This window comes from Lepisosteus oculatus, chromosome 26, assembly GCF_040954835.1.
Source record: "Lepisosteus oculatus isolate fLepOcu1 chromosome 26, fLepOcu1.hap2, whole genome shotgun sequence".
Taxonomy (NCBI): Eukaryota; Metazoa; Chordata; class Actinopteri; order Semionotiformes; family Lepisosteidae; genus Lepisosteus; species Lepisosteus oculatus.
The window spans coordinates 797908-823947 of NC_090721.1; the positions used below are offsets into that span (position 1 = coordinate 797908).

The 26040-nt window shown below is 46.5% G+C and overlaps 1 protein-coding gene and 1 long non-coding RNA gene across 2 annotated transcripts in view; one reads left to right on the forward strand and one right to left on the reverse strand.

Annotated features, from left to right (window-relative positions):
* stx1a (syntaxin 1A (brain)) overlaps window positions 1-26040 on the reverse strand; it is a 102180-nt gene that overhangs the window by 31163 nt on the left and 44977 nt on the right. The window contains exons 4-6 of the mRNA XM_069184133.1: window positions 17157-17231; window positions 12799-12872; window positions 9565-9673 (exon numbers count right to left, since the gene is read on the reverse strand). Of these exons, the coding sequence (XP_069040234.1) occupies window positions 9565-9673; window positions 12799-12872; window positions 17157-17231 (258 nt within the window). The remainder of the gene's footprint in view (window positions 1-9564; window positions 9674-12798; window positions 12873-17156; window positions 17232-26040) is intronic.
* LOC138225124 (uncharacterized) lies at window positions 10606-14991 on the forward strand. Its single transcript, XR_011183698.1, has 3 exons — window positions 10606-10803; window positions 12820-12995; window positions 13526-14991. It is a non-coding gene; the product is annotated as an uncharacterized lncRNA (long non-coding RNA).

Here is a 26040-nt window from a genome sequence, read left to right on the forward strand (position 1 = left end):
TGGGAAAGACACAGTCCCATGATGCGGAATAGGAGTTTGCAAAACTGCTCATTGAAGCACCTGGGCTAAATCTCTTCAATAACTAATGCATGAAAAACCAGACCTGTCTGTACTGTAGTCCAGCTCCTGAACCCATTTGTCTACATGTGTTTCCTGCTACCAGAAAACTTAAAGAGAGATTTTGTATTTTTCATGACCAAAGATGTTTTAGTTAAACTACAAAAAGCTATGCGATTGCTCTTCGGAGAAGGCAGAGGCCTTGGCTTCATGCTGTGTGTTTGCAAGCACTTTCTTACTCACTGGTTTTGGGGAATGCTACATTTTTAATAGAATCCACCTCCATCTCTTGAGAAACAGCCTCAGTTTGAGCATCCTGATGCAGCAGCAGCAGGATAAACCTATCACTTATCTGAAGAAGTGCAATAAATATTTCACGGCCCCTTCTCTCAGTGCAATTTCACCCTTTCAGAGCCACTTCCCACTCACTCACATCGCAAAGCATTTTAAATCAGCTCGGTGGACGGCTGTAGCACGTACAGTATAGCATCATTCCTTCTTTTTTAAGGTGGAACTGCCTCTTATATTTTTCAAATACAGAATCGCCAGTTGCAAAGGGCTTGGTCATACGTGTGGAAGTCCTGTACCGGCCGGGAGAGCGTGGGACATGTGGACCGCCCGGCTGCAGAAACAGCTGTCTGTGAGCTCCACAGAAGAGAGGGGACAGGTGGTCACCATCACCACAGAAGCGTGAGAAACTGATATGAAACTGAGAAGCCACCTTACTGTAATATATCAATCAAAACTATATATTTTTTGTACTATTAAAACTTCTATTACTGGAAAAGAGACAGAAACAAGAGTTGCAGCTAAACCAGAAGAAAAGGTACGAAACAGTGGGAGTCGTAAGTGACAGCTAACATGGATTCAGAAAGGCAAGACCTTGTATAATTAACTCACAATTCTTTGAACAAGCAACAGAACAAGAACAGGGCAGTAGATAAAACTAGAGCATAACATGATTTACCAATAGCTTTTGACAAGATCCCTCATAAAAGATTGATTCTCCAATTAACAACCACAGCGATCCAAAGGAATGTACTCACTTACAAACTGTAACTGTAAACTGTTTAAGGGACAGGAAACAACACATACTCTTAAGAGACATAACCTCTGATTGGACCCTGCAGGCGTCTTTTTTTGGCCTGCTGCTCTTTCTGATCTAGATTTTAATAATCTAGATTCCGGTACGGGCAGCCACCTAGCCAAGCCCTTACCACTTCATGCAGTTGAGGTTTGGGGGGTAGCTGGAGTCTATCCCAGCAAGAACCGGGTGCAAGGAGGGTTCACCCCAGATGGGACACAATCACAGGGCACACAAAGACACAAACATGCACACAAGCACAACAGGCACGGTTTTCCCAGAAGCCAGCTAACATACAAGTATGTTTTTGGACTCAGGAAACCGGAGCACCTAGAGGAAACTCATGTGATCATGGGGAGAACATGCAAACTCCACACAGACAGCACCCCAGGACTGGAATCGAACCCAGGGCCCCAGCGCTGTGAGGCAGCAATGCTGGCCACTACTCCACCATGCCACCTGGTACAGTGAGTGATCTAGGTAAATACGAGATAAAATGAAAACAGGGAGAGTAAAACAGAAAAACAGATACATTGTCAAGGAAACTACAGAACATCATGGATTGGGCAAATGAACAGGAACGAAATGTAACATTGATATGTGCAAATACCGTCATAGCAGGAACACACTATACATCACCCGTGTCTGAAACAGGCTTCCCAGCCAGCTGGTTGAAGCCCAAAGTTGTTTATACACACCCCCCTGCACCCCAGCTTCACTTGTCCAGCAGCTCCCTGGCTCATTCCTTGTTAAAGGGTGGGGGGTTCAACTGCCAGCCACCCCTACAAAGCTTGCTATTCAAAACATGCGTCTTCACCTCCTTCATTAGGGTGAGACCGGACTACTGAGACGTGGGGAGGAGATTCTAGATTCTCTTTAGCTATTAAACTACCAAATGAGCAAGACAGGCTTGTGAATGAGGGGAGGCCGTTCTCAGCCTTAAGACACGTCCCACTGCCCCACCCCCCCATCGCCGTTGCCCCACCAGTGCAAACTCCTGTCAGCTGACAGGCTACAGCAGGTTGCCATGGAGACCTCAGCACTGCCCGATGCACGCTCTCTCTCCCCGGTCGCCACAGTTTCCCTTCCTGACTTCTTTAACAGGGTCCTCTCGCGCAGGAAAAGGCGCTGATGGCACTGATGTCTTTGTAATGGAGAGGGGGATGGGGAGCCGGAGAGGGGGATGTACATTAGCATACGGAATTAGATAATGAGGTTTTACATCTCGGCTGGCTCCATGCAGCTCTGAGCCAGCGTGTGACAGCATTAACAATCAAAGGGTTTGCATCCTCTAATATGCATGCTCTCTTCAAAGGGGCAGAGCAGTTTGCAGCTCTGTGAAAAGACACTTAAATGTCAAATGGCTGCCCGTGGGTAACACGCTTAAATCAAGATATCTGCATGTCAGTTAACACCTCTAATGTGTTCGGAGTCATTTTTGTAGAACATCTTCGAGGCTGGGGGATGTGTGAGACGGGTGATGTCCCAGTCCATCAACGGGACAGATCTGTTTCTGGGAAAGCTCCAAGCTGTTGGGGATCCCATGGAGTAGCATCAGTGTAACAGTCTGATCTTGCTAAATGACCTGTAATGGCTGCATCAAGCGTGTGGCTACTGTGTGTGGAGGTGTGACCAGCAATGCTAGAGACTGTTCACCATGTAGCAAAAGCAGACACAATAGTGATGATCGGTTTGATAATCCTCCATCCCAGGACAATATCAATGGGGACACACCCACCCCGCCAATCAACGGCAATGAGGACACGCCCCCTGCGCCGGCGGCGAGCTCACTAGACCCTGGTGCCACAAGCCTTTACAGCCAAATACTGAGATACGGGATAGTTACAGTTTTCTTTCTACTGCATACACAGTCGTGTAAAATAGACACCAACAGTCACTAAATAAACAGAATCGCACTATAATATTAAAATGGAAAACAACACTGCTAATGAGAAAAGGGCTTTAAACTGCTTAAGCAACCCATGGAGAGCAACTATGGAAAAAACAGTTGAGGAGGACACTGTTTTACTGGCTCTGTTTGAGCACACAGATCTCATTAATACTCATTTAACATTTGTTTTTGTATCAGTTCAATGCATTTCAGCTTGAGACCCTATTTCTATGTGTTTACAGTTACTGATGTTACTGGTGAAACACGAGAGCTGTTGAAAGGCAGAACGGAGAGCTGGAGGGATAAAGCCAGAGTGAAAACAGGACTTCATGGCCTGCAGCGTGGAGCAGCGGCCAGCGTTGTGCACTTGTACTGTACCTGGGCCCGAACCCCACGTGGGACATTGCTATAGTACCCCTGAGCAAGACACTTGTACCTACAACACCCAGCTGGATATAGGGTGGAAATGTTGCCTTGGATAAAAGTACCAGCAAAATAAATTAGCAATAGAATCTATCCTTCCTCAATAACCTGTCCAGGTCTGGTCCTGAGGACAGCATGCCAAGCCAGCTGGTATTAACTGGAGCAATCGAACAACTTCTCCCAGCTCTTCAGGTGAAGGATACCTTGGGACAACGAAGGGAGACACAGCGGCCCCCCAGGACCGCGAGTGGACATGCCAGTATAATTAAGTTAACAGGCCGTGTCTACATGTCTCCCAGTCTGGCTGCATCTCTTCCTGGGATGACTAGACTGCTAGTCCCAGAAGTTATAACCCTTAATCTTTAAAGCTGAAGAGCCAGGAACAATGTTTTTTTTGAACATTTACGATAATACTGTGTTCAGTGAAGTAATTCAGTGATCATTATAAATTAAAACATGAAGATCCTGCAGGGCCACAATCATAATTGAGCAAATTACTTGCTGTATTGATCAAGAGCCGCACATCTGCTCTCAGCCATCAGTAATTGATGATTTGTATGTGACCCGCAGTAGCTGTGGGATTGCTGCTTTCCCTGCAACACCATCTGCTGACTGATATGGAGACTGTACACAGCCACAGTGTCTGTTCTTATAACTCAATCAGCAGAATTGGAATTGCTAAAATGAGTGGGCAAACCGGATTAAAAACCCTGAACAACTAGCCACTAGGACTCCTATTATATCACAGCTTGATCCATTTCGGTTGTTTTGAAAGATGCAGTTTCTTCTATAATGTTCACCCCAGGGATGGGAGTTTTGAAAGGCTGTTGTTTGGCTTTCTGTTTCATTGGTGCTTTTTGTACAAAGGCTTGTAAACCAGAAACTGTCATCCTGCTACAGAACTTACTTCCCTTTGTTAATTTACTAGAGTGGTGCCATAGAAAAAAAAGACATAAAAATGATATTCTTTTAGATTCTAAAAAGAATAAGTTTCTTTCAGATTGCTGCACTTTTTATGATAAAAGTGTTGCGAGACAAATGGAGACCGCACAGGGGAAGACAACTCTCAGGACACTGCAGCTGCTGAGGAGGCAGCCTGACTCTCTCTCCCCCAGCTTCACTTGGAGAGATTACTACCCAGCAAATGGCCTCCAAACCTGACACTCTACAGCACACTGGAGCCCCCACAGCACAGTGTTTCTGTGGCTTTTATACGTTACTTGTTACTTGTTGTTGAATTCCTGAAATCTTTGGGGAACGAGGTCCATATTTGGGAATCTTCCAGTTTCTCTGAGCTACCAGTAATCTCCTCTGGCCAAAGTTTTAATACTCGGGCTTCTGCTATCTGTCTGGGTCTCAAAGTGCCCTTTCATTCTTTTTCTGACAAGTTATAGGCCTTTATCACATACAGTAGTTCAGTTTAATTCTCTGCCTCCCACACCACCTCAGACTATGTCTATATAATAGATTAGATCATTTGATTGTATCAGTCACAGTAGGTACTGTACTACCTACATGTACCAAGACAGCTAAATGGCTGAATGTCTGCATCTCAACTGTAGCTGCTCTTATATTCTTAAGAAGTTCCTCTGGATGCAAACTAGCAAAAAAGCCAGAATACAATTTACCACATACCACTTAAACAGTACTTGTTATGTTGGTCATTGGTTTCTTTAAGTGACTGGCACTCAAGGAACAGGTGCGAATAGCTTGACGTGTGATTGCAACAGGCTGCTCTCAGGGTCTTGATGCAGTTAAAGTTATGTCGACCTGCGCATATCTAGGAATCTCTCAGAGAATTACAGCAGCCTCAGACGTGGCTCTCCGTGTTACATGCTTATCCACTTCCCAACTGTGAGCCAAACACATCCGTGGAAAACTGGCAGGCTCTCAGCCTTCACCCCAGGGCTATTTTCCAAGAACACTTCCAGAAACAAACAAAAAAAGAAAAATAAGTCTCTTGCATGTTCAGCCAATGCCCCAGTCCCTCCAGGGTAATCTTGCCAGGACCTGTGTAATATGGCTGGCGGAGATGCCCACAGACATCTGTAGGGTTTGGCTAACCAGTATTCCTGAGCTTGCCAGCTAAATGACACCTGGTCAGCACCTGAAAGGGAGAGCCCACGATGAAGTCAGATCCCTGGAGGAAGAGGAGTGCGAGACGAGCAGGTGACGCTCTTCACAGTGCATCAGAAAACTCTAAAAACAAGGTGTCAAAGATGACAAAATATTATGTGGCTGGAAGGTTGCCGGTTCGCGCTCTGACCCCCAGCTTCTCTCCCTGTCTGTGTGTCTCATGGAGAGCAAAGACAAATTCCTAATACAAGAAATTGTACTGTATATGGCCAAAAAAGTGATCTTTCAACTTTGACAATGTTGTCAAACATCTTTCAGGGTTACTAAAATTAAAATTTTGCCACACTACCCAGCAGAAAGGTGTTCCTAGTAAGTTATACTCACGCATCGGAGTTAGCTGTGACCCGCTCACAAGCCCTACCAGGGCCAGTATGTGGCTGCTGGGCCTGAATTCATACAGTACCTGCAAAGCTGCCTATTTAATTAGATCTGCTTTTCAGTGTGGAACACAGAGAGCAAATATTAACATTTCTAGAATGTTTAATAACCAAAAGATCTTGGGTAAAGATTTACAAAACTCTAGTAAAAGGTTAATTGTATTTGTCTGAAACACTTCACAGGCGTTTTTTCAGCACGATGTACTGCTTCTTCTCTCTCCCTGTCTGCAGGCTGGTGTGACCGTGGCGCTCTCCCGGGGCCACGCGCCTGCCGGTGCGCTCTGCCAGAGCTGCTGTCTGGCCTCGGGCTTTCCCAAAGCGAGGCTTTTCAAGCCTCTGCAAACACGGCCTGCTACAGTAAGCCAATGAGCAGAGGCAGGAGGAAGGAGACAGTGACAGGGAAAGAGAGGAACTAGTGAAGAGGGAGGCAGGGGAGAAGGGAGAGAAAGGCCTGTCCATCATTTCAATTCTTGAGAAATGATACCAGTGTGTTGTATATCAATATACAGAAAGGGATTAACCTCCAAATCTGCTGCTATTAATCAACATGCACTGAACTGGGATCCAAAACAATCGGCTGTTTTGCTGGAGGCAGTGTCATGTTAACCCCCTCCTGTTGGCCCTCTCTCCTTCCTCTGCTCCCCACTTCACGGCAGACGGAAGACTCTCTGGGCGCTCGCCACATCGCCAGCTAATCGCTCATCGACACAGATGAGAACTGTGATTCTGGTCTAACGATGTCTGTTTTTCTCCCAGGAGGCAGCGGGGCACTTTCGCTCAGGGAGCATGAGCGGCTCCTGCTTCACTTTGCAGACTCTACGCCAGCAGGAGGACTTTGACTCGTGCTGATCGGCGACTCCACATGTCATCTTTGAAGCGACATCACTCCTAGTGTCAGGCCACAATTACTTAAATAGCATTGGTGAGAATGGACACCGTTAGGTAGCATGACTTTTAAGCTTCTGCTTGGGTTTTCTTTCAAGGAAAGTTCTCTGCTTTTAATGTTAAGGTTGGTCTGAGTATTTGTTTTTATTGCCACTGTCAAGACACAGCCAGTACCCACAAGATAGCAGCCTTATCTGGACCACATTCCCCAGAAGCTGCCAGTCATGTTACCAGCTGTAGGAAGACAAGTGGTCAGGTGACAGTTTAACAGCCAGGAGGCAGAGCAGTTGGAGTGATATCTGCAGTCTGGAGGACAGCAGTCAGAACCTCTCTGTACTCCATTCACCAGAGGGAGGACGACTGACTGTGGAACCTAAGGGTCCTGTCAGTTCGGTGAAACTGAATCTGATAAGTTCTGGACTTTTTAGAAGAGTCTCAGGAGAGACTGAATTGTTTGTTTTGAAGCTGCCCAGTATGACAGATAGGGAATTTGTGAAGAAGCATCAGTTAGAAATTCAAAGAAGAGCTAGGCTTCTGTTTGATTTTGTTTTGCTTGGTGGTAGATTTATTTTGTTTCCCTCATTTTAAATAAAGACCACTGGTTGTATCCTCTTGGCTGTGTGTTTTGGTGAAACACACAAAGGGAACTTTCAAAGGGAACTTGCAATGCAAATCTCAGTGATCAATGCAGACTGGAAGAACAACACGGCCTCTGTTAGATGTCACACACACCATCCAGGAGGTAATAGCCACTGACCTGACAGCATGTCAGCCTAGATCACTTCACTATAGCTGCTTGGACAATAAGTGCAGAATCTCTAACCGATCTCTAATGGAGCTAAAATACAGTCATTTACTACAACCAGGTACAGAGGCAGTCTGTCTGCAACAACAAAGGAATCACTTCCTAAGTCAGCCGAAAACCCAAGCGGAGCATCGTGGAGATAAGCAGCACAGTGATGAAAAACTGCATAGATATATTATAGCACTTATACCATGAATGCAATTTTGTGATTTCAAGATCTGTCCTTGTAATATCACTGCAACTGCTGTAGGCATCTACCTTCTATGGAAACTGGAGCCCTCTGGGGCTGAGCTGAAGCTTTCACCGTGCAGGGAATCAGCAGAAACTAGAGGAAGACAAGGGGACCTGCTGGTGACTGACTAGACGATTTCAGATCGGGCAGATTCTGTACGACGGAGGGATCTGAAAGTGCCGGATCACAGAGGATTTGGTTTCTTGTCCCGTTTCCCGTGCCAAGAAGAGGAAGGAAGTGGACATGGGGGCTGGGGCCCACGGGGGACAGCAGATGCAGTCAGTCCTGGCCGTGATTTTTCCCCTGGCTGTCGCAGGCAGAGGGGCGGCCCTGCAGAGCCCCAGATGGCCAGGGCAAACAAGGCACAGCTCTGTTCCTGGGCCGCAGCGGGCACTGCCAGGGGGACAGCTGGCACTGGGCTGCTGCCAGGCCCGGCGTCAGTCTCTGCTCCCTCTACTAGAGGCTTCAGCGGTACGCGAAGAGGGGAGGCGTGTTGTGCTGCGCGATATTACAAGATATTACATAATCTGATCTGGATTTCTTGTGCAGAACAGAATAGTTTAGGATCTGTTCAGCTTGATAAGCAATTTCAGGTTTCATTTAACATTCCATGCGCTCAGATTCTTAACCATCATAATTAATTAGATAATTCGCCTGTTTCGAGACTTTAATAATGGAATAACTGAAGATTGCTGGGAACAGAGAGTCCGTTCTCATGCTTGTGTGGATATACCGGAACTGGTCGGTGTCACTGCTCAGTACTGCTGTGGTGTCATTTTGAAGTGAAGCTTCCTGTGGTCAGTGTCCTCGGAGAGAAGGAGGGGGACTGTTATCACACAGAGCACATGTCCATGTGGTTTGCAGGCTTTCACTGGACCTTATCTCTTAATTAGTCAGAAGACTAATTACACTTGATCCAATAAGTGAACTCATTAGTCACTAATTCCACTCTTTTACTGGATGTAACGTAGATACTGATTTAAAGTGACATGTAAGATTGAATGGACAGTGAAAATCAAACACTGTTAACACTCTACTGGACTGAAATGGACACTAGGAAAATGGGTTAACATTATTACAATTTTAAACAAAGAAAATATCACAATTTAAAACAGCAGAACTGGAAACCAGTTACAGAAGGCAGGCTGCGAGTAGAATTCAGTCAGGGACTGTCTCTCACCCCATGCAGCCCCAGCATGTGTGTGATGATACTCGACTATCTTTGTGTGAATGAACGTTGACAGAAACCAGGGCTCTGGCGCTGGCTGGGACAACCACCAAGGATCAAGTCACAGAAACCACTCAGGACACTATCTTGGACAGTGATGTCAGGAAGCAGCTCAGAGGGAAACAAGCTGAGGCGGCCCAGGTTCAAAATGAAAACTGCCCGCGAGAATGTGTATTGATTAAGCATCACGTTGTAAAAGGGAATGAAAGAAAACACGATTTGCTTGCAGGAGGTGAAATAAACTCTTCATACAGATTATCAGGTTTCATCTACTGGTGCTCAAGGAAGGCAAAGCTACTTTTTCAGATCTTTACTGCTTGAATGGAATAAGCAAACAATTCATCAAGAAAATATGTGCGTTAAAGTTTCTGCAGTTGATATATTTTAACACCTGTTATAATGAATATGTGTGCCTCCAGTCCAGGGACCGAAGCCACACGACTTACTGATCTCCAGCTGTCGCTGAATCCTGCCCTTGCAGCGCTCCCTGTAATCTGATTGGGTGGCGTTGTACTCTGACATCACTTCCACAAACTTGCGGGACAGGGTGGAATGCTGGGACAACAGGAGAAAAACAGGAGCAGAAATGAGATACATTAACGTCATGGCGCTGCCCTCTCAAGATAATGAATCACCTCCGAATCAAGTTCCATTGCATACAAGCATAATGTTAATAGTACAGACCGCGATGCAGAAGGAAATACAGCAGTTGTGTTTGCTTACTGCCGGTGTTGAAGCTTTCTCTTTGTACAGGGATGTTCATCATTAAAACCATCTAGTTGTGCTCCTCAGCTACCTCAGTGTTTCTCTACCTCTCCTATCCATTGACACACTTGTGTAAGTATAAAGAATGTGCAGTATCCTAGGCCCTGCCCTACACATAGAGATGTGATCCACTGTTGACAGCTCTGTGGAAGATATGTGATCCACTGTTGACAGTACCGTGGAAGAGATGTGATCAACTGTTGACAGTACTGTGGAAGAGATGTGATCCACTGTTGACAGTACCGTGGAAGAGATGTGATCCTTCTACACTGTGGAAGAGATGTGATCAACTGTTGACAGTACTGTAGAAGAGATGTGATCCACTGTTGACAGTACTGTAGAAGAGATGTGATCCTGCTACACTGTGGAAGAGATGTGATCAACTGTTGACAGTACTGTAGAAGAGATGTGATCCACTGTTGACAGTACTGTAGAAGAGATGTGATCCTTCTACACTGTGGAAGAGATGTGATCCACTGTTGACAGTACTGTAGAAGAGATGTGATCCTGCTACACTGTGGAGGAGATTGCTACCATGACTTTTCTGGTTCTGCTCCTCACTCACTGGAAGAAGAAATCTGACCATGTTTGCTGCCCTGAAGCCCTCTGGTTCAGGCACTATTTCGGAATGAAGGGGCCTTGGTAAGGCAGCGGGGCTGGGACTTGAGTCACCCTGGGAGCGCTGGGTTGCTGCTCGGCGGCAGTGTGAGGGACAGAGGCAAGTGGCAGCATGTGACACAGAAGACTGCCAGCATCCCACTCCACTCTCAACAAGCTGCCTGGCAGACGACTGCTGAGCCAGGAAACACGAGAGACCCTGCAGATGGAGCGTGCAGCTCAACCTCCCTGCCAGAACCCTTCCCAGAATTCGGCATGGATCGCCTTCTCATAAACTCTGAAGAGGAAGGCAAAGTGAAAAGGTACGGAGTATTTTCCCAATAAATTAGGCTTTTGTACCTGACTGATGATAAACTGTGAGAGGGAATTCTTCAATAGAGCTGATGCATTTTGAGACAAGGAATGCACACACACACTACCGTGCTGGCTTGACTCTCTGGGACGGCACGTTTGGGAAGGGGGTTAGGGACACTGTAATCTGAAGAACAGCAGCAGACCCCTGAGCTGCTCAGCTGGTAAAGGGTCTCGCTTTGAGCGCCGCGGAGCCTGGGTCGCATCGCCAGCCTGCAGTGCCAGGCAGCGGCAGGGCTTACAGACGTGTGGGGCAGGGGCTTTGTCAGAGGGGTGGCCAGGAGTGACAGGTGCCAGCTCATTTTAGGCATCACCAAAAATCCCATATTGTCACTTACCAACTGAAGAAAACGTTAATGTAGAAAACAATGACAATGCGTCTTTAATGGTTTTTCAGAGCGTACATGTAGCCCATGCTGTAAAAGGTGGGTGCTGACGAACGTGCAGCAGGTCTTTGGAGATCAGTGAAAGCTGCCCGAGACTGTGGCTCGGGGCTGTGATGACATCGCTGTCAGTTCAGTTTCAGGAATGAACCGATAGTGATTAATGTACACTTGATTCTGGGAGCTGATCTCCTGACGTTATGATTGCTCCTGACAGTCCTTGTTCTCCCCACCTGGGCACAGACTGCCAGAAAAATGAGTCTTTAATTGTTGACTCCAAACAGAGAGGCTTTGCAATGCAAATATTTCCAAATTATTAGAGAAAGGAATGAATGAATCCTAGAAGAACAGCTGCAACAATTTGTACTGATTAATCAGCACCCTGTGGGAAGGAATAAAATAAATGGGATCACCTAGCGAGAGAAATACATGAGATATTTCCCACAAAGGCATCGTTTTTGCTTAGTTTAATCGAAGGCAGTTGTTTTCCATTAAAAATGCTTTTTTTAAAATTTGATTACATAACTGGAGAATGGGCACAGGAATATCAAATCATGAAGTCTCCCTATCATTTTAAATCTTCAATTGCATGAAATGTATTAAATGAATCCATTAAACAGATAAATTACTAATCATTTCAGGCAACGGCACTGACCATCACAGACTGTGCTTTAACGCACAGGAACTGTATATAAACAACCGCCAGATTTCTGGCTCGGATGAATTGCTTGTCTCTGTACTAATAAAACATATCGACTGACAGCTCAACAGCCATCTGATAGCACATCTCCACGCACAGCACAGAGAAGAAGGGCAGAGTGCTGACAGACTCGTTCGTCATACCTCTGTCCCCTGAAGGCAATTTAATACAATCCATCACTTTCTTTGCTGTCTTCGAAAAATCTCAGTGTGCAAAGTAACCAGAGGTGTATTTGAATTTTTATGTAATTAGAGGAGTATAGTGTCTTTACTGTCCTTTTTCTAATCACCTAGCAGCTGACTAAGAAACAGAAATCATCCAACAATGCAAATTAAATCTTTAGCCCCAGGTAGTGAGAGTAGAAACAGACACTTAATTTCAGCTTTCACCAGCTTTTATTTCTATTTGTTCCTTGCCTGTTAAGCTATAAAATTAAGCATGGTGTTGCTGGGTGGCACATTGGTGCAGTGGTTTGCAATGCTGGATCTCACTGCTGGGGCCCAGGGTTCAATTCCTGGGCGCTGTCTGTGTGGAGCTCATATGTTCTCCCTGTGTAAACATGGGACTCCTCCCAGAGTCCGAAGACATCCTGGCAGGAGAACTGGCTTCTGGGAAACTGGCCCTAGCGTGAGTGTGTGTATGTGTCTGTCTGCCCTGCAATGGACAAGGGTGCTGTCCAGGGGGCACCCTGCCTTGTGCCCGTTGCTTGCCAGGACAGGCTCTGGCTCTCCCTGACCGTAAATTAGATGAAGTGGTTAGAAAATGAATGGATGGATGGGTGCTGTTATGTATACGAGGCCATGGATTTGAACCCAAGTCTCAGTCACGTGACTGGGTGCCCTGAGGGCTGCTGAGCCCCTTACCTGTGTCTTCCGTATCCGCAGGTCTGCAGACGAGCGGTTGAGGCCCTCTTCCTGCTCGATGGTCTGCTCGATGCCTGTCAGCACACAGAGAGAGAACAGGCGGTCAGACTCCCCTGGGCCTGTTCGAGCTCCGTGCGAATCAGAGGACGGCGGCTCACAGGAAGACAAGGGGAACTTTTCACAGCTACTCCAATCAAGTATGAGAACCACAGCCACTGGTAACAAGTAACAAGTGCTGGTTTAAAATCCAGGGAACGCAGAAGAAGAGTTTAATATGCCCAAATATGGAAAATAACACTGAAACGCGTCTATGAAAAGCCTTGAATTTAGACGGGCACAGAAACACTGTCGGTTCAGCCCTCCCAAGCCAAACTCCAGTTTTCCCCCCGCCATATCTTGTCACCTTTCAGCGTGAAATTTTCACAGTTGACTTGGCGAATTCTTTTTGTTTTCATTATCAGACGTGTCAATCAACACACAGCGCACAGTGTCTAGCCCTCAGCTGACGCTTGGTGCTGTGAGTTAGTCACACGCCTGCCGGCCACGTGTGCCCTTGCAGCTGTCCAATTTGGAGAGAGCTGCACTGACGTCATGGTCACGTCAGCAAGGCAGCAGTTTTAAACCAGTTTTAAACCAGAGTTAAGAAATAAATATTACAAGTGGTTTACATAAAGTTAAAGATTTTATCAGTGCGGGTCAATAATTTTTCCTTCTCCTGCTTTTACAGCTTATCTGGATAATTAACACTCAGCTTCCTCGTCACGGGTGTGAACAGGGCTGCCCGGGTCAGCGGGCAGCGGTGATGCCCTGCACCTTTGGGTCGTGCATTTCAGATCATCGCACATTTCTGAACACGGACAGACAAGAGGCCAACAAGATGCCACACTCTGACATTTTAGCTGATTTTTCCCGAGGAGGAAAGCCGTAAGCTCCTTACAGCACAAGACAACTTTTTCATAGCATGGCCATAAACAAATTCTAATATGACCTCCAAATATGGATGATTTTCCCTATATTAAGTAAACAGTGGGCAGAACTGAGGGGTTTGTTACTGGTGTGCTGGATGTATTGTGAATCAGACAGCGGCAGCAGGGCATCTTTTTTTAGGTCTGAGGATAGACAGAACAGCGTTCCATTTGCTAAACGCCTTGGCAGCTTCTACACCTACAGCAGGGGGTTTCTGAAGCCAAAGGCTGAGTGCAGAGATGAGTTCACAATACCTAAAGGTGCCTGCTAAGTGGCTCAGTCAGTGCAGGTGCTTGTTCAGAATACAGTTTGCGTTCTGTGGCCCAGATGCACCGAGTGGTGAGGTTCGGGTGGGTGTTAGACAGCCGGGGTACTTTGGGTTGTGGTGTACTGGCAACTCCTGCAACTTGCTGGATGAAGGTAAGAGATGCTGCGCTCCTTAATGGACGTCAGAAGATGAATGTCTCTGACAGGTGGGCTCGCTTTGTCATTTTCTCTATGCAAACACAGGAGCTATCGGTGGAAAGCTGAGTCTTGCAGTTTTTCTCGATATCTCCGCCACTTCATGAAACTGGGGTCCTCTCGATCTCCATCTTAACCCAGTGAGGACAACAGTTTTCTTCTTTGCCCAACAGTAAGTCATTCTTAGTGCTTCCAAATCTTTGTCAAACAGTTCAAGCAGCTGAGGATTTCAGTTTCATTCTGCCGATCGGGGTCGTTGTCCAGCCGGTTGACACGCTGCCCGGCTCCGTCAACGAGCTCCTTGTGTTTCTGTTCCGAGCTCCTGGTCCCTCCTGTGAGCCAATCCCACTCTTCCCCGGTGCTAGAAACCAGGCAGCATAACACAGGAGCAAATGCCCATGTATGAATTACAGCTTTCTTCTCTCTTGTGGAATAATTTGTTTCCATTACCTCCTGGTAAAAGAAAGGCGCAGTGCAGACTCTGACAGCTTCTGCTGGGTTAGGAACACCATCTATAGATGGTATTCAAGTTCACTCCAGGACTAAATTAACGGGAAAAAAAACATTTGCAGTAGTTTTGGACACAGTAATAAAAATATTTTTTTCATTCAATTTACATAAAAAATCATTCCTTCATATGAAGCTGTGTGCAGAGTCTATAATTCCTCGAAGGTGCAGCAGAAATCTGGCTAATTTCTGTCCTGTGATACTCCTGCACACCATCATTGGTGAATGGAAGGGTTCTTTTTTACAACCTTTCAGTTATTCAGGCGCCCAGTAAGCTGCTGTTACACCCCAAATCGATTGTCCACATCTGCTTGGTGAGCCCCAGTGGTGATGGCACACAGGCTCGAACCTGCAACACCAGGCTCACAGAGCTCATCCTGCTCCTGGAGCGGTGTCTCTGTGACCTGAGGCAGTCGGGAGCCCACAGCTTGTGGGATTGTACACTTGTGTGATGAGACTGCGTGGGATTTGCGGTGCAGGAAAGAGTCACAGTAAGATGCGACAGCAGGTTAAGGGACAGGTGTACAGGGCCGCACCAGCGGTAGGGCGATCACCTGCAAGGCCTGAGAAACAGTGTGAGGGGCAGCTGCTGGCGTACGGACCTCTGGAAGACTGGTAGACTGGCAATGACTAACGCCTCCCTGCCTGTGCTGCACTGCTCCTGGCCTCTAGTGTTCAGAAAGTCCCCATGATAAACACAGAGCTCCACTCCTTCGTCCGCCGCTCGGCCTTTCACCCCTGAACTCTCCCTGGGGACAGCGATCCATACAAATCCGCTCAGCAGAAAGAAAACTCCCGATTTCACATCAGCCAATCACTTTACCAGCTGTCGACGTCTAGTTACTGAGGCGAATTCCCCGTCATGACCAAACGCCCCTGATCAGTGAACTCTCCAATCTCTGCCTTTAAACTTCAAAACATCTGATGAAGTCCACAGATTTGTGACTGCGGCTAAACACCGTTACCAGCTCCGTGTGAGTGCAATATACAGTATATAAATATCTGAGAGATTGAGCTCCTGCTGTCAGGCTTCTTGGCGGCACACAGAGAGAAGAACATCTGAAAGGAGAGCGATCTGCAGTCTCAGATCCCCGCTCAGATGTGGAAGGCAGAGGGATTGTCATCTCAAAGGTAAAAACGAATCCATTTGAACAGTAATTGAAAGCCTCTGCACACACACACACATGCGCACACACACACACAGAGAGAAGAGAAGAGCATTATCAACCCAGAATGCAGCGAAGCTGGGAAAGGCAGTTTTGCAGAAAATGAAGCAGGGAATAAATACAGGGGACTGTGTAAATATATACAGCTACTGTATATTGGGGGTCCAATATATATTTCAAATAGACCCCAAATCTCCAGACTTTGCAATGTAAAACTCTGCACTTGGTGTTTATATTGTGACTTTCAAATTCTATATATCTCAAGTCCATTACTGTAAAAATACTGGAGCCACTGCTTAAATTCTATATACACATACAATATACCTACCTACAGTATCTGCAGTGAAGAAGGTTTCAGAGCTGAAACGTATCCTATTTCTATATTTCTCTGTACAATTAGTCACTCATTATCCCTTCATATATACTGCACACTGCTCTGCAAACATCTTCGACACAATCTGGAGCGGCAATATTTAATGTTATGAGCATCAACAATTCACTCAAGGTATCCAGTAGTGAACAATAATGATTCTAGAACAATAATGACTCTTAGTAATGCACTGTAGCTTAGGTTAGGGTGTGAAGATACTGTACCAACCCTTTAGCAATATTGAATTCACATTGATCAGAATCTAATTACAGCTACTGAAGCTGAACGGTACATGAGCAGCCAATATGAAGTGTGGTAGGAGCTCATCCATCACACTTTCCCTGCCAATCTAAGAGACTCATTGTCAGATGTTCTTCATCATTAACATTATTTGTTCCTCTGGACACATCCATTAAGCTAAAAGGCTGCACAAACTAAGCCGCAGAAAATAACAGTCAAAGCCGTTCTAATAGTAGAAAAACGTATTAAGATGTCTAAGATTTTTACAGTCTGTGTCCATTTCCAGTGACTACACCTATGCACCTATTTTGTGACCAGTTCACCCAATAATTCAGGGTCTTGAGGGAGCCAGAGCCCATCCTGGCAAGCCATGGGTACCCCTGGACGAGACGCCAGTCCACCGCCAGGCAGACAGACACACACTCACACCAGGGCCAGTTTCTCCAGAAGCCAATCCACCTGCCCCAGCACGTGGGAGGAAACTGCAGCTCCCAACATTCCACTCATGTCCGCTGTAGGCGCCACACAATCGTGTTGGCTTCCTGTCCTGCCCTGACGTTCATCCTGCCACTTCCTTCCTTCTTGAGGTGGCGTTAGAGGGGTGTGGAGGTGGCTGTGAGGGGGAAGGAGAGACCCCCGACTCTTACTCTTTAACTTGGAGCGCACTTTGTTAGCCAGCTTCTTAATGTCCGTCATGAGCTCCTCCAGCTCCTCCTTGGTTTCTGTGAAGAGAAGAAGGAGTACTGTTCAGAGACTCTCTTTTTTACCTTTAGAAACCAGCAGGGACTAAAACCAGAAAGGCCGGGCTCTTCTTCTGCTACTGCAGATGGTATCTAGTAGACACTTATTAGATATGTGCTGAAATGCAAAACACAGTTTATACACAGTAGGTATAATGAGCTGTTTTTCTTTCTGTGTCCCTCACCCAGGCACGGTACATGGTCTAGATTAGATCACATTTCTAGCTGTTGTTCTTAAATTAAAGTAATCGACTTTCTTCCTTCCGAGTTCTTACTGCACTACTGTACTACGGACACTGGAGGATCTAACTCTCCATATCCAGTGTGTCCAATAGATCCACTATTTACTGCTGCATGACTGAAAAAATAAAGAACTGAGAAAGAAGAAAGGTGCAGAACTCTCGTCACGAGCTGTTCCTTTAAGGACCGGATGTTGGGACTTTCCAGGGTGTTTGTGCAAACAGTCCATTGGAAAAGAGCAGACAGCTGGGTGTGGGATGGTGGAGTCCTGGTAGCTTAGACTTGCTCCATTTCCTGAGACCCAGGTGGTTGACCCTGTGGACTTGATGTAGATGCTTAGGAGAGCTCCCCGATAATGTTTCCCCTCCTGGCTCTGTCTGGGAAGCGCTCATTTTGATATGCCGAAAGCGCACGGGGTCACACAGCAGACGCGGTCAGGAGCAGAGGCGCAGTGTGTCGCTGTGACGCGCTCGCCGCCTCCCTGTCACAGTGACGGATGGGAGCTGGGCCAGCGCTGGCGCTGCCTTAATCCCTCCCCCTGCAGCGGGGGCAGAGGGGCAGCTTTCACAGCCCTCCGGTAGCAGGTGCGTAGGTATCCCATGTGTGAAAAGATCCCTGCATGTTTGTTTGATAATCTAGGTTTAATTAAAGATCAATAACAGCACAGAGCAGTGAAGAGTATGATCATTAAAAGTCAGCCCCCAGCTCTGGGCTGGAGAACACTACTAATTACGTGAAGAAGGAAGACAAACTCAACCGCAGCATGTTGTGTTGCACTCTATACAGAGCTGGTGCCAGACACAGTTTGCTTTATTACACCTTGCAGAGAAGGAAATGAGAGGTACACAGTGTGCAGCGGTGCTCACAACACCACATCAGATCACACAGGAGGAGGCTGTTAGGCTCCTTGCGTTCACCTGGTTCTGTTTCAGTCACATAACCAGTACTGCTCATCCTGGGAGCACACCTGCCCTGCAAAAAAGGATGATTTACAGTAGCCAATCAAGCCCCACCTAGATGTTTCTGGGAGATGAGAGGAAACGTGTGCATCTGGCAAGAGCTGAAGACAATGAGGAACATGCAAACTCCACCCACACAGAAAGGATCCAAAGCTGGAATTGAACCCAGGGCCCTGGAGCTGTGCGAAAACAGTGCTACTCACCACTGTGCCATCCTCTGTGTGTGCTAGATTCACAAAATGCGATTCCCAAGATATGATTCAGCAATAGGCACAGAAATCTCAGCAAAAATGTACTTTTCGATATCATAAAAACTACTATAACACCATCAGCACAAGAGTCTGAACAAAAAAAAAAACAGCAAATGACAGTCATCTGACCCACAGTGCCAGATGAAATCCACAGGCGTGAGTCAGTGTCTCCGAGGGGCAGGCAGGCTGCTGCTACACAAGCACAGCGCTCCAATACGGGAGGGAGGAACCTTTCGCTTGATCCAAGACAACTGAAGCTGTTTCAAGGCCAGATCAGATCAAATAAACCTCAAAGATCCTCAAAAATCTTCAAATGTCTTTGCATAAAAATGTTATTCCTTGATCCTCCAGTAATCGAAGAACTCCGAACTTGACTGTGTTCATTGATAGAACCCCCTCTATCATCAAGGGACTGCTCAATCTTCCCACTACACTTGTTTCACAAACGTAAGTCTTCATCACGATCGACTGCATCAACCAGCCAACAGTCCACATGGTCCACTCTGTAGGATTTCCATGCTGCTCATTTCGATCAAGCCAGCAAATCTGACCAAACCTGCCCTGACCCGAATGTGTCTGCATTGTGCTTTTTTCTGTGGAAGGAAGGCCTGACAAACCACGATGCCTTTTCTTCTCACAGTGGCATGTGCAAGGCGATGTGCAGTTTAGAGGCCACAGACTGAGGGGGAAACTGCAACGGACATCGAGCAGGACCACAACGTCTGCGGAGCAGTGGCAGCGCGCTGTTTGTTGATCACAGCGTGACTATGTGGGTAACAGGGAGGCGGCCCACTCAAACCTTCTGAGCAGTGCTGTTTTCTGACCCACTTGCACAAGTTTCCTGAGTGATAGAAGCAACCAGTTAATTAGCTGCCAGGGAAGTCCTGCAAGTGCATGACTTTCAAGCGCTGTTGTTCTACAAAGAAAGCCGCTGCCTGTTTTAAAAAAAGACTGCTCAAACCCACACAGTCACACAGGGCAGAAAACGTCTCCCGTGCAGAGGACACCAGCAGCTTTCCCACCATGTTCGATCGCTCACTCAGAAAGCCGGACTCAGTCTGTGCACCTTCAAAAACAATGTTTGAAGAAGGCCACAAACTTTGATTTCAAATCAAATTTCAAAACCTACGAGCATGAAATCAATTCATATCTCCTAAAGTGTCAAATTTCTGATGGAGTCATAAATCACACGCTTGATTCTGTCCCAGGATTCAGAAAATGCAGCCCGATGTGACCAAGTACACTGAGAATCACATAATACGACACTTCAAAGAGCTCCGAAATCTCGGTCATTATTCCTCATAACCTGAAAAATCAATACCTTCTGTAGTGCTTATAAAACATCACTCTCAAGCACAGCGTGGCCTCCACACACGGCACAGGTGTCTCTTTCACCACGAAAGAAAACAGAATCAGAACGATTAACTGTGTCAAGTTAAAGAGCCACTTGCCGTTCACATAAACTAAACTGGATTTGTTTTCTGAAACTTAAGGTTAATCCCCAGTGCTCTTTCAGAAGGGCAGAAATTGTTGTTTTCTGTGGTTGTGAAGAGAAGACATGCCATCCCAGGTGGAGAACAGCTCCTGGAGAGGACCACGACCGACAGGGGTCGTGCGCAATCGCAGCTCGTCTGCTTTCCCCGGCAGCTGGGAGAGGAGGGATGAGGGCTTTGCACATTCACAGCCCAGGCAGGGGAGCTGACCTTCCCCAAGGTGAGAAAGTACCGAACTGCTCTCTCTCAGAGTTCCCTCTGGTTCGTGTGTGTCCCCTGTGATGGACTGGTGTCCCATCTTGCTCCCTGTGTTTCCCAGATGGGCTCTCTGATGATGGATAGATGATGGATAGAAAATGACTTTTCACCAATTTTACAACACAGCTAAGGTTACTCGCTCACTATACATAGTTTCTGAACACCTGTTCTTATCTGTCAGCTGTACCTCTCCTGAGTTGATTAAACACTTGCTCATTCTTGTATATAGATGTTAATGTGTTTTTACAGAACAAACATCCAATACAAGGTGCTGGTAGTTACAGTGCATCCTCCACAAATATTTTTTAATATTTCCAATTTTCTTTTGATAGTAAAATTGGTACTTTACTCTTTGCTATGATTGGAATGGGAAAAAAGAAAAAGAAACACAGTCCGGGTCCAGGTGAAAACTAGAGTCCTGCAGAATCCAGGATAACTGTTTTCCATGCAAACACAAGTCATTTAGAGTTTCCTTCCAATAACACTGCCACTCGCGGGTGGTGTGGGACTGCGGTGCAGAATCGATCTGAAGCGGTTTCCCACATTTTCATGAGCTGCTTATTGAACGAACCGGAAGAAAAAAACACTGTTGATATTAGTAATTAGTATAGATCTAATCCAGATAATGTAATAATGAGCTATAGATTTTCAGGGCCTGGTATGATCTGGATTATTTTATGACCAAGATCACTCTGCTTAGATTAGAGATTAGAGCTAAAACAGACAGCACTGCAGAGACGTTGTCTGAGCTTTTGCATTTAACGCATTACTGCCAATAAAGAAACACGGCCCTGGAGACACAGGTGGAAAAAAAGGTGAATGAGAGGCACCTTTTTCACATGCAAAGCAGAAGCTGATTTTCTGGCTGGGTGGGAAAATTGCAATGAGACTGTCAGTGTGAACTCAGCATGCTGCAGCACAGCAGCGACTCCCATCGAGGCACAGCCTTCTCGAACCCTACCTCACCACTCGCGCCCAGCATTCTCTGCTCCGGCCACTTTCTACCAGCTAATCCCAACATCCTGGCAAGCAACGGGCGCAGGGCAGGGTACACCCTGGACGGGACGCCAGTCCATCGCAGGGCAGACAGACACAAACACTCACACCAGGGCCAACTTTCCCAGAAGCCATTTCACCCACCAGCATGTCGGTGGACTGTGGGAGGACTCCTGGAGGAAACCCACAGAAACAAAAACAAAAATTCAGCTCGTCACAGAGCCCAAGGGAGGAGCACTTAACGAGAACATGAAGAGCAAAGAAATCCCCCTGGGCAGGACGCTGGGGGGAGGAGCTTGCTTCAGGTCACAGCGGCGCCCCCCTTGTCATATCGGGGTGAGGGAAGAGGCAACGTGCAGGGCAGAGGCATGGGGGGCTGCTGGTGACCCATTTTCTCTCCCAGTCACTTAGCTACCAGACAGCACGCTTCAACACCACTCGCTCCTCTCAGTCTCGGGGGACCCCCTCCCCGAAGATCGCCATCGCAGGGATATGTTAATTTCACCCCAGTTTCTTCTTTTTCTTGTTCAAACAAACGTGTTTTTTTCTCCCGGTCTCATCTCTCTCGCTCGTCTGCGAGGCTACACTGGGAGCGTGAGCCCTTCCTAATGAATGTCTAAACTTCTTTTCCCTTGAAGTCCCTTGCTAGAATCCCTGTTTTTTTACAGAAACCTCCTCTTCCTCCTCCCTGCTTTAGTGAGTCTGTGTGGCGCGAGTCCCCAGAGGCTGGAGTACGGCGAGCTGCAGACCCGCCGGACTGCGGAAGAGCTCAGGCCACGCGGTGGTGTCTCTCCTGCTGTCTCAGGGCGGGCATGCACCTGGAAACTGAGGTGTAACAATGCCCAGGTGTGCCAGCAGTAAGAGAGATAAGAGCTTGGGCTGCTTATTTCATCGGCCTTCCTCTGTACACACCCAAGGTAACGCAATAACAAGAAAGGGCTTTTATTATTGGCCCCTGTGCTTCAACTTGTACAAATCGCCAGTCCTCCCATTCATTCTCAATCAGGGTGCTAGACTGGATTTTGTGGGCTGTACAAACCGCAGTTATTTGCTGGAGGCTACAGGAGACAGACGCAGCACGAAAAGCGGAACACTGGATCGCTGCCCCCCTCCTACAGCGCAGCCAGGCTCCCAGAGCCACCTGGGCAGCTACCCCACACGAGAGAGAGCTTGTAGCCCAAAATAATCCAGAATGATGAACGGAAAACAGAGGAATTGGACCGTGATTTGACTGGTAAATAAGCACGTGGCGTTTAAATTATCCTCGGTGTTGTCTGGCTGGTCTATGCTGTGGACTGGAAGATAATCAAAAAACCTCTGCTGTTTCTGTGAGTCTCGGCCAGCCTGGGTAACGGAGCTGGCACAGACCAAGTGTGGCACGCACAGCTCATGCCCCCCAGCTCTCGGGCGTCTCATAGCCCCGGGATAAACAAGTGCCCCCTACAGCTGTGAAATCTGCTATACCCAAAGGCCCGACTCCTGCCACAGTATTACTGGGAGCTCTAGGGAGTGATGTCACCATAACAGTCTCACGTTACTATGAGGACTGGTACACTCTCCCCTCTTAATCATCTGAGTCACGGCACCACTGCATCCCTGCAGATCAGGGATCTCCCGGCCCACCTCCCAGCCCAACAGTTCCAGGGAGTGACGTCACAGCAACCGCCCCTCGTTACCAGGCCAGTGACACTAGCTTTAGGGTGAAGAACCCACTCGCTGTAGTCAACTGGGTACACGAGGCAGAGGCTAATAAGCCAGAGGCATGGAGCACTGACAAACCAGAGCTGCACAAGAAATTCAAAAGTCTGTGAGCTGTGAAAAATTCAAGACTGAAAACACATGGCAGGTGTCATTTGATGTAGACAAGCGCAGAGTGTTGCAGAAGTAGCAGAACAAAATGGAAATATAAAACTGGAAACACTGATCTTGAAGAAACCTCTTATGCAGAATATTTAGATGTTTATGGCGTCTGTGGGGAAGCCATAAAAACGTTACACATCTGTGTTACAAATCACTTTTATCTACATAGCCTCTAGCACAGAATGGTGAATAGTGTAGAATTCAAAGGAATATTATGTTAAAATTATATACAGCAATATTTAGAATTTAGGTCATCATGATAAAGAAATATATTGCTCTGGAATCAGTCCAAATAACAGAACCAGATACACTGAGATACACTCAAAGAAATGTCCCACATTGACAGGCTCTAAAAGTGAATCTTTTGAGTCTTGAGAAGAGAAGACTGTGAGAAGACCCGAGTCAAGTATTTAAAATCCTCAAAGCCACTGACAAAGCCAAACCTATGAACTTTTTTAGAAGCATCTGTGAAATGCACATCATAGGACACAGGTGGAAACCACATGGATGTGCATTGAAAGTCTCTACACAAAGGGTGGTGGGAGAGTGGTACAAGCTAACCCAGTCATGTTGTTGAAGCCGATACTCTGGCTTCTTTCAGGAAAGTCCTGGATAAAACCTTCAGATTAATTAGTTATACCAAACAAGCTAAACCGGCTGACTGGCCTTCTGTCATTAGTAACAGAAGGCCATTTATCATTAGTAACCGGTTCTTATTCACGTCTTTAACAGGAGCCCTCTGACTGTAAAGAGGTTTGACATGCTGCTCACTTGCCAGGTCTCTCAGATATTGGTCATCTTTACCCATAATGCTACCTGAAGAGGCCAATTCCAGCTCACAGTTTAATCCCTGCTTGTAAAGAACTCTTTCATGTCAGGATGAGCCTGACTGAGAATTGCCATGGATGCTGGCTTTGGAATTGATCTTGTGAGCTCTGGGGGCTGAATTTCCCGATAATGGCAGTTATTCTCACCATTTCTGAAAGCGCTTTCGGCTCGGAGCTTTCACTAGCCTTCACTATCCTTCACTATACTTTGGCTTTTATCATGCAGACCTCATTTTTCTCTCAGAGCTCTCGGTGACCGCACCCTGACGCGTCTTCTTCTTTCCCCAGCCCAGAGATCCCACAGAGGACGGCGAAGAGACACATACAAGTGTGCGCATGGAGTCAAATAAGTCCGGTCTTTATCCAGGCCCTGCAATAGGATCGACAGGACTTCTGTGAAGCTCATTTGGCTGATTTAAGAAAGTCTGGCTGGCTTCATTAAGAAATGCAGAAATAAAGGCAAAGAGAAGAAAGCACTCTTCAGACTGCAGGAACGGGCCCAAGATTCAGATACCTATAAAGATCACACCGAGCTACAGGCACATTAGAAATGCCTAGAGGGAGACAGCAAAGAATTTGGAACAGAAGCAAAAAATAATGAGAAGCATTTTTTGAGTGCTAAAACAGGAAAATAACTGTGAAAGTGTGGATGAATCGCTGGAGAGACAATAAAGAATTAATAACAGAAGATGATAAAGATATAGTAAACATGCTGAGAGAATAATATTTCCCTGCTGTTTCTAGATGCGAAGATGTCACTGACGTACCCCAGGGTACAGAAGGAGCTCCAGCAGTACTGGGGTATTTCTGACATCAACAGGGCCAGACCAGCCTGCTGAATGCTTACTTCCCAGTAAGATGACTGAAAGTGGAACTCCGGCCTTTTTACAAAGCAGGATGCAATACAGCTTTTCTTACAGCTGCTAAAATAACAATTAAGCAAGATCGTCTGAAAGACCTCCTCTTGTTTCTAACCTTTATGTTCTTATCTTTCTCTCTGAGTAAAGGGAGATTTAATTCACTTTTTATTCTGTACACTTGTCTAGTGTTCTCTCCCGCGGTGTGAACTCGATGCAGTTGACTGCCCACAGCCTGAATCGACCTCTCTCCACATTTGAAAAACCACAGTATTGTTTTTTATACAGCCCTGCGAGGACTCATAGCTCATGCAAACATGCGTAACAAGCAATTTGACATTTTAATACCAAAGCTGAATTAAATTTGCATGCGATAACAAACATCATGGACAAATTCCCACACTGTCAGGTCACAGAGTTCCACAGCAGAGAAAGGTGCACGGCAATGCCTTCAAAACTGGCAACTAAAGAGATTCTTCCGAGAAAGATCCTTTAAAATAAAGGTGTAAATTAAGGGTGCTTACAGTCTGACGCTCTGTAAAGCAGTTCAAATCAGATGTGAAGAAACATCTGCATTTAGCTATCACCTGTGTGAGATTACACCCTCACACATCCGGGGCTGAGGACTGGGACCACTGCAGGGTACAGATACTGAACCTTCTCAGACACCACACATGACAGTGCAGTGGCACTCTGTGAGATGAAAACAATGGCACACATCCCCAGCACTCATTTTAACTGCTGCTATTTATGTTCTGCAAAGGACTCATGGAGAGAGAGTCTTTATTCTCCCCGAGGGCCAATTTGTTTTACGGCAGCAGACAATGTAAAGAAAACACAAACAATACACACAAAAATGAGCAAGAGAATCACCTGTTGAGCAAGGTCATGGCCACAGGTACAGTATAAATGAGAACTTGAACCGGTTTGTTTTTGGACTGGGAAATCCACATGTGCCTCCTGGGGGGAGTGATTGGAATTAATTAAACAGAGGGCGTGAGGGGCTGTCTGGGCTGGGGTGTGCTTCACACAAGACTCTTAACTGACAGA